This window comes from Corapipo altera, unplaced genomic scaffold (assembly GCF_003945725.1).
Source record: "Corapipo altera isolate COAL_440 unplaced genomic scaffold, ASM394572v1 273, whole genome shotgun sequence".
Lineage (NCBI taxonomy): Eukaryota > Metazoa > Chordata > Aves > Passeriformes > Pipridae > Corapipo > Corapipo altera.
The window spans coordinates 47,532-56,898 of NW_020885130.1; the positions used below are offsets into that span (position 1 = coordinate 47,532).

The 9,367-nt window shown below is 50.8% G+C and overlaps 1 protein-coding gene across 1 annotated transcript in view; it reads right to left on the reverse strand.

Annotated features, from left to right (window-relative positions):
- Positions 1-9,367, reverse strand: part of LOC113960456 (SH3 and multiple ankyrin repeat domains protein 3-like) — a gene marked incomplete at its 3' end in the record, with an annotated part of 71,816 nt that overhangs the window by 41,438 nt on the left and 21,011 nt on the right. Inside the window, exon 2 of the mRNA XM_027670049.1 lies at positions 521-724. Within this exon, the coding sequence (XP_027525850.1) occupies positions 521-724 (204 nt within the window). The remainder of the gene's footprint in view (positions 1-520; positions 725-9,367) is intronic.

Sequence of the window (9,367 nt, forward strand, 5' to 3'; positions counted from 1 at the left end):
AAAGAAAATAAAATAAGAAAATAAAATAAGAAAATAAAATAAGAAAATAAAATAAGAAAATAAGAAAATAAGAAAAAAAATAAGAAAATAAGAAAAAAGAAAATAAAATAAGAAAATAAGAATGTAAAAAAATAAGTAAATAAGAAAATAAAAAAATAAAATAAGAGAATAAAATAAGAATGTAAGAAAATAAGGAAATAAGAAAATAAAATAAGATAAAATAAGAAAACAACATGAAATAAAAAATAAGAAATAAGGAATAAAATAAAATACGCAAAATAAAAAAAAATAAGAGAAAATAAACAAAATAAGAGAAAAATAAATAAAATAAGAGAAAAATAAATAAAATAAGAGAAAATAAACAAAATAAGAGAAAAATAAATAAAATAAGAGAAAAATAAACAAAATAAGAGAAAAATAAATAAAATAAGAGAAAAATAAATAAAATAAGAGAAAAATAAATAAAATAAGAGAAAAATAAACCAGAAATGGAATTTAATCAGCTCGAGCAGGGGGTTACCTCCAGGTAGGGCACGGGCGTGTCGGGGTTCAGGGGGTACTCCCGCAGCAGCCGCTCCTCGTCCAGGAACTTGCCGGCCCTGCCGTTGAAGGCCGGCTGGAAGAGCCCGTAGTTGAGCACATCCTTCAGGCTGTGGTTCAGAGTGCACAGGATGCGCTGCTTGGACACCCACACGGGAACGTCGGGATTCAGCCGGAGACACTTCTGTGGGAGGGAGAGAGGGAGACACGGGGGGGGGGCAGGGGGGGGGGTCCTGCACCCAGGAACAGCCCCGGCAGGAGCAGGGAGAGGGATAAAAAACAGGAATGCCGCGGTCTGCTCCGTGTCAGGGCGTTATGGGAACGGGGAAAACGGAGTTAGAGAAGGATGAGAATTGGTAGATCCCCCCTAACACACTTTGTGGGGTCCAGGTGGATTCAGACCAATGGAATATTAGAAGCGTCCAGGAATTTTTTTATGGCAGCAAAAGCTCATTTAAAAATCTCCCAACGGGGGTGAAAAGATTTCTCTGTTGATTTTTCTGTTGGTTTCTGCACCATTCCAGAGGTGTGCAAACAGAGGGATGACCGTGACCTCTGCCAGGACCTGGAGGCACCAGGGAGGTCTCCCAGTGAGAGGAAGAGAGGAGGACCCTCTGCTTTCCTCACACAAAGTCACACTGCCCACCTCACCCCGTGCCCACAGTGGGTTTTCCCGGCACCAAAAGCCACTCCCCTCCCTCCTCAGGACCCAAGTCACCCAAGGTTTCTATCCCATCACCCTCAGGCTGTGTTTCCTCCTGCTGCTCTCCCAGCTGGCTGCAGGGCCAGGCTGGTGTCCGTGTCCCCTCTGTGGTGGCAGATGCTGCTGTTGGGAGCATCTGCTCTTGAGGGTGAAGAGCAAGAGGGTAAGAGGGTGTCAAGCCAGCAACAGCCTGTCCCTGACAGCAGCCACCGTGTCCCCTCCCAGTCCCTGGGTTTGCATTTTGCCCTCCAGCCTTCCTTTGGTCCCATCACTTTGTTTCCCTCCTGGTTCACTCCTCCTCCACCCTTGAGAAGACAGTTTAGTCTTGGCTGAGGGGTTCATTTCAAAGCCTGTCAGCCCAGTTTAATGCTCCCGATTTCTGGAAGGCAAAGCCAACCATAACCCCCCCGCCCTGCTGTGCTCCTCAGCAGCTGTGGAATTCCCAGGCTGAGCCCTGCTCTGCTCATCACACGGGTGATGTGACTCTTCTGTCTCCACACTTCTCCCCACCCTGGTTCTTCCCCCAGCTCCCATCTCCGTGGGACACCGGAGGCACACGGACCCACACACCTTGTCCAGGAAGGTGCTGAGCAGCCGAGGCCTGAACACAGACAATGGACTGACAGACACACAGTGTCGATCAGTTGGAAGGTAGGAGGGTTCTGCAGAGGGACCTGGAGAGGTTGGAGAGTTGGGCTGATTCCAACGGGATGAGGTTCAAGCAGGCCAAGGGCCGGGTCCTGCACTTTGGCCACAACAATCCCCGGCAGCTCCAGGCTGCGCCAGAGGGGCTGGAGAGCAGCCAGGCAGGAAGGGAGCTGGGAGTGGGGATGGACAGGAAGCTGAACAGGAGCCAGAGTGTGCCCAGGTGGCCAAGAAGGCCAATGGATCCTGGCCTGGATCAGGAACAGATCAGGAACAGGTCCAAGGAAGTGATTCTGCCCCTGGACTCAGCACTGGGGAGGCCACCCCTGGAGTGCTGTGTCCAGCTCTGGGCCCTGAGCTCAGGAAGGCCCTGGAGGGGCTGGAGCAGGGGCAGAGAAGAGCAGCGAGGCTGGGGAAGGGACTGGAGCACAAGTGCTGTGAGGAGAGGCTGAGGGAGCTGGGGGGGCTCAGCCTGGAGAGGAGGAGGCTCAGGGGAGACCTCCTCACTCTCTGCAACTCCCTGACAGGAGGGGGGAGCCGGGGGGGGTTGGTCTCTTTTCCCAGGCAACCATCAGCAAGACAAGAGGGCTCGGTCTTCAGCTGTGCCAGGGGAGGTTTAGGTTGGATATCAGAAAGAATTTCTTTGCAGAGAGGGTGCTCAGCCATTGGAATGGGTTGCCCAGGGAGGTGGTAGATTCTCCGACCCTGGAGTTCTTTATAAAGAGACTGGATGTGGCATCAGTGCCATGGGCTGGGAACCACGGCGGGGTTGGATCAAGGGTTGGGCTGGATGATCTCGGAGAGGTCCCTTCCAACCCAGCTGATTCTATGATTCTATGGATCCCATCCCACCTTCTCCACGTGTCCAGCAGCACTTCCAGCAGCTGCAACGGACCCACAGCACCAGAGCTCCAGGCACAGCCACACCAAACCCCACCGGAGCAGGAGGACACTCACCCGGGCAGCAGCAGCACCCAAACATCTTCACCTGCCCCACCAGTCCCACCACCATGTTAATTCAACCCCAGGGCCCGTTCTGGTCCCTCATCCCCTTCGCAGCACCCTGTGAAATGAATGTTTGGAGCAAATCAAACAGCTCTGCCCAGTGAGCAGCACTGGGGGAGAGGGTGCCCACGTCACCCCACACGGTGCCACCCGCCTGGGAGGCACAAAGCCACAGAGCTGATGTTACAGCTCATTTCAATCCAGCCTGGATAATTTGCACTTGGCAGCACTTGCCCTGCAAACAGAGGTCAGTGTTATCTGTTCCATCGCTGACCATGTCAGAGAACTGGAATTCTCAACAGCTGGGGCCTGTCCTGCCGCAGGATCCAAGGGACAGGCAGCCAGGGTGAGAAACCAGGAGTTAAAAACCTCTGAGAAACACCAGCTCTGCCCTCCTTCAGTCCTCCAAGAGAAGCAGAATATGCATCACGCTTTCAGGGACCCATAAATAAAAAATAAGCGGTGTCTGTACCTTCCTACTTGCTTATTTAGCCTCTAGGACTCTTCCTCGCTGTCACATCACGTTGTTGAGTACGAAAATGTGTAGCTGGTGGGAAAAGCAGCCCTGGCAGGGACAAGCACTGGCTGAAGGAAGCTCCAGGCCTAAAACTTACTCAATTTTAGACTCAACTTTGTACTGCAGTCATACTCTGGGGAGTGTTAACATTTCATATTTAAGAGAGAAAACAACTTGCACCCCGCAGAGAGGCTCCTTCTGCCTCTGAAAGCAGCAGGAAGAAAATGTTGACTTCAGCTGAGAGGTCACAGCTCTGCACAGCCCTTTGTGGGCACAACCCGGGGCTGAAATGGCTCCTGTGGCTCAGCTTCTCCAAACGCCGTTGCCTCCACTGATGCCTCCAAACAGGAATCCTGCAACTAAACTTGTGCTGCACCAAAAGCGGGTGGAGGGAAGGGGTTCTCCCCCCTCTGTCCCACTCAGGTGAGACCCCCCCACCCTGCAGAGGTGCCTCCAGCCCTGGGGAACAGCACAGCAAGGACATGGAGCTGCTGGAGAGAGTCCAGAGGAGGCACCAAGAGGATCCGAGGGTTGGAGCAGCTCTGTTGGGAGGAAAGGCTGGGAGAGCTGGGATTGTTCAGCCTGGAGAAGTTTTGGGGTGCCCTAATTGTGGCCTTGCAGTGCCTGAAGGAGCCAACAGGAAAGATGGAGAGAGACTGTTTTCAAAGGCCTGGAGGGAGAGAACACGGGGAATGGCTTCAAACTGAGAGTTTAGATGAGATATTAGGAACAAATTCTTCCCTGGGAGGGTGGAGAGGCCCTGGCACAGGTTGCCAAGAGAAGCTGTGGCTGCCTCTGGATCCCTGGAACTGTCCAAGGCCAGGTTGGAGCAACCTGGGCTAGTGGAAGGTGTCCCTGCCTGTGGCAGGGGGCGGCACAAGATGGTTTTTAAGGTCCCTCCAACCCCAACCATCCTGTGATCTGTAAGGGATCCCGAGGAGCCGAAGGAGGCACTCGGGGCTCAGAGAAGGGCAGGATGGGAGCAGCTTTCAGAACAAGCTGCTCACTCTGGTTTGCAGTTTGCAGTTACAAGGGATCATTTCTTCCACACAATTAAAAGCTCTGATCACAATAATCAAAGCCTCAGGAACAGCTCCTGAAAGGAAGCAGTGCAGCTCCTCGGCAGCACGGACAACTCCTTCTCGAAGGAAAAAAAGAGCTCAGAGCTTCGGATTCAACCCTCAGCAATGCACAGGATGACAGGCAAGATCTATTCAATGCTCAATCTATTCAACTGCAATAATAACAATAAAGAACTTACATTCAGCAATCCCTTAAGAGCCAAAAAAAGCCCCAAATTCTTCATCGACGAGCAACACAAACGAGAAAGGGCTGAAAGGAAATTAAAAAGCAGCAGCTGAAAAGGTAACGTGCTGCAGGCAGCAGGGGAGTGCATTTCATAAGATCACGGTAGAAACTCGGAGTAAAGGCATGGCAGAAATGAAAAACCAGCCTCCAAGAGGCCCCTGCACAAAGATGGAGCAGCCAAGCACACGGAGCAGAGGAACCCATCAAAAGGGAGGTTTCCTTCAGAAACGGGAGTCGCCTCTGAATGGGAACAGAAAAAGTGAACAATCCTGCAAACCCCCCAGGGCACTGAGGCCATCAAAACACGCCAAGGGAGAGGGAGGGGGGGCCTGATGGAAAGTGGGGGAGGCAACCGAGGCAGGACTCACCCATGGGGGGAGTCCTGGAGCTCCTCCTGTGAGGATCAGCTGCAGGATGGGCTCCTTGCAGCAGATGCCAACGCAAAGGAGAGAAGGAATTATCACTCCCCATCCATGCCAATGGCCTGTGCCCAGTGCCACTTGTGCCCTGCAGACCCTCACACCTCCGAGGAGAGCCTGGAGGGAACCCCCAAGTCCCAGAGCAAGGCTGTCCAGCTCACACACACTCCCAAAGTGCTTTCCTGCTGCCATGGATTGAAATTCCAGAGGTAAGGGCTCCCTTGGGGAACCAACACAGAAGGCAGTAAACAAAGGTGAAGGCCAACCAGGTTTCCTGGCACGGGGGGTTCACCAGCACAGTGATTGGTGTGGAAAGGGCTGCTCTGACACTCCTGAGCTGGCAGCACATCCAGATCCTCCTCGTCACGTGCAGGGCTGGCGGCCCCATCTGTCAGGAAACAACAGCAACAGGAAAAAGGTAAAGGGGAAGAAGGCAAAGGTGAGAGAGGCACGGGGTGGCCTGCACAGGACAAAGGCACGGTGTCTGTCCCCAGGGAACCAGCACAGCACAGAGCCAGGCACAGCTCCTGGGACACCAGCACTGGGACAGAGCTACAGGAACGCTGTGCACAAAGCAAACAGGCCCAGGGGACAATTCCACCTTTCCTTAAGAGATTATGTTCAGATTCCTGCTTTTTTTTTTTTCCTAATTACTCATTCAAAACCTACCCCATTAAGCAGCAGTTTCAGCAACAAGCTCTTCCTGTGACTGGAGAGGATTCCCTGGTCCCCTCTCAGGGTGTGAAATCCCACAGGATCCTCCTGACCTCACTTGTGGGCTGGCAGGAGAAGGGATCAGAGCCACGGGATAGTCCTGACTGGGAATGGCTCAGAGTACTCCCACCAGCAACCCCTGAAACCCACTCCCAATCCAGCCAGGGGCTGTGGGACAGGTTGAACATCACCATGGCAGCTCTTTCCCCTTCATGCCCATGGCCCAGGGAAGGAGTCAGGCTCTGCAGAGACCAGGGAAGAGCAACCACCACCCCACAGGTCAGTGGAGGAGAGGAGGAATCTGTCCACTGAGTGCTGGCCAAAGGCAAACTGGGACCAGCCTGGAGAGCAAGCTGTGTGTGCTGGCAAAACAACAGGAATTTCTGGGCTTAGATCACCTCCTGAGGAAAGCTCTGGCCCTGCATCCGCCGTGCTGAACGCCAGGGAGAAGCTGCCTCCACCAAAAGGAAACCAGATAAAGGGCAGGAGGGAGGGTCTCAGCTCCCAGCAGGAAGCTCCCGGTGCAGGGGGATGTGTCAACAAAGGATTTGGGCTCCTTGGGTTTTCCAGTGAAAGGGCTGCTCTCTGTAAGCCTGTCTGTTGCTGGATGTCGTGTCACCCCCCAGAAGCCACCGAGACAGGAAACCATCCAGTCACTCCTGTTTAAAAATTAAGGGCCCCCGAGAGCTGCTGTGTTACAGCCCTGCAGCAGCTCTGACAGCCGGCCCCATCCCGCAGTCCCAGAGCTTCCAGAGGAGCAGCTGCCTCTGACAAAACGCAGCTTAAAATGAATGTTTAAAGAGATTCTGCTCCTGATTAACTCCAAGTGACTGGTTCAGGCAAAAGCTGCCCCTGACACAGAGCTACAACAGCTTCACCACCAGCCACCTGCACGGGAAGAGCAGCATCACCAGGTGGTTCCAGCCAATTCCTGAACTCTTCCTCCAGGAAAAGCAGCACAGAGGGAAATGTAGAAGAGCTGGACCTGTAAATCAAGCTGACCCCACTGAGAACTTGAGGTTAAAGAGATGCTGATTCCCCACAGAGACCTGGGCACGATTCCTGTTTCATTGCAACACCACAAATCACCCTGGGATCGGCTGGAAAATCAGGACTGGGAAGCTTCAGGTCTATTTAGGGCTGAAAAAAGGCATGTGGAGCAAAGATTCTTCTGGATTAAGAGGGAATAAGACCTCCTGTTCAGGCAGCATCAGGACTGAGACATAATAATTGGATAAAAATGTCCAAACAAACACAAACAGAGATACAGAACTTCCCCGTGGAAAGGAGCAAGTGAAAACAGCCTCAAGTTGTGCCAGGATTGGATTTTAGGGAAAGATTTCCTCACTGAAGGAAGAGTTAAGCATTGGAAAAGCCTCCCCAGGGAAATGGTGGAGTCACCAGCCCTGGAAGTGTTCAAAAAAGGAGTGGATGTGGCAATTTGCAATACTCTTTATAGGCAGGTAGGTGCTTGGTCAAAGGTTGAACTGGATGATCTTGCAGGGCTTTTCCAACCTTAATGGCTCTGCAATTCTATGATTTTACAAAATAAAATCAAGCTGTAATATAGAGAGGAAGAAATAAGTGAAAAGCACTGGTTCAGCAAATTCAAAGCCAAGAGGGCCCATGAGACCATCTCGTCTGAGCATCATCACTGACCCACAAAACTTCCACCAGTAACTTCCATAAGGAACTGAATTCCTTGAATTTGCCTAATGGTTTCCTGAAAACATCCCACGTAAGCCTAAAAGCATCACAGGATGGAAACCACACTCATGCCTTGGATAAATGAATAAGAAACACTCACCCTCAGTGAAAGGAAAAGGTGTGCCTTAGCTCTTGTTTGATTTCCCCTGTTTGAACTCCCAGTACAGTTGTTATTTCTGGTTGTATCTCTCTCTGGAACAATGAACAGCTCTTTAACACTCAGTTTCTTGCTAAACTCAAACTCCCATTTCACACTGTCACCTCTCAGTCTCGTTCAGGGTGAGCAGGAGAGGCTCATCATTCAACGTGTTGCCTTTTCTCCAGACCTCAAATCATTTCTGCTGCTCCTTCCAACACCCCCTTGGAGTTTCAAAGCCACTTTTTAAAGTGTAGAATCAGAGCCAGAGGCAAGATTCCAGCATCTGTCTCCCAGCTGTCATACACAGCTATAAAATATTGTCCTCACCTCGGCTCACTATTCCCTTGGCTCCACCTCCAGGCATCCCATTAGTGCTTCCCACTAATGCATGTGGCACTTGGAGTTGGGTTTGTTTTGACCACTCTATTCCTTTTCAGACAGGCAGATCCCACTCCTTTGAGGACACAGCTCCCTGCTTTCCAAATCTGGCATTATTCCTCAGTTAGAACCATGGAAGGGTTTGGGTGGGAAAGAACCTTAAAGCCCACCCAGTTCCAACACCAGGGACACTTTTTACTACTCCAGGTTGCATCCAACCTGACCTTGGACACTTCCAGGGATCCAGGGGCAGCCACAGCTTCTCTGGGCAACCTGTGCCAGGGCCTCCCCACCCTCCCAGCAAAGAATTTCTTCCTCACATCCAATCTAAACCTACTCTGTTTCAGCTTAAAACCATTCCCCCTTGTCCTGTCACTACAGGCTCTTGTTAAACAGTTACCTGCAAAACCTCTACACGTGAATTAATTGAAATATAATTTATTTGGATGGGCTCGGGTTGAATTTGCTCTATGAAAAAATATGAAAAATAAAAAGAGAAGGTGGGGGTGCAGCTCCCACCAACCCCAAACCAGCAGCTGTGGAGGCAGGGGAGGGACTGCAGGAACTGGCATTCCCTGAAAAACACGTCCTTTGGCCACTGCCAGAGGTGGACACTGAGCCAGCCAGACCACAAACCACTCGTGTGGCCCAGTGGGGCTTTGTTGGGCTCTTATTTATGGCCCCTGCACACACACACACACACACTCCTTTATTCACAACCCCACTCCTGCTTTTAATTATATGAAAAAAATTGTCACCACAGGTCACGTATTTCATCCTCCTTCTGCAGTTTTTGTACTCAGCCTACTGCAAACCAGTCATTTCTAACACATCCCAGCCACCTGATCCAGGAAGATTCCATGGATCAATCAGCGAGATCTTTATGGATCAGGCTGTCAATGAAAGAACTCAGGGGTTAATGGAAGTTTAGGTCCGTATGGATCTTTATGATCCTCACGATCCATTAGGAATTAAATTTCTCCATGAAACCCCCAAGTCCCTTTTCAGTTGACACATTCAGTTTGCCCTGTTGCTCAGGCATTAAAGGAGTTCAGGTTTCCCCCTTTAATGCTTTTTATTGGCATCACCCACACTGATCCTTATCCATGGGGGTTTACTGTTGTGATATTTGTTCCCCCAAACTCCACTTTGGGGTTTATATTTGGGATATTTGGTGCCCCAAACCCCACTGGGGTTTATATTTCTGATATTTAGTCCCCCAAACCCCACTGGGGCTTATATTTCTGATATTTAGTCCCCCAAACCCCACTGGGGCTTATATTTGTGATATT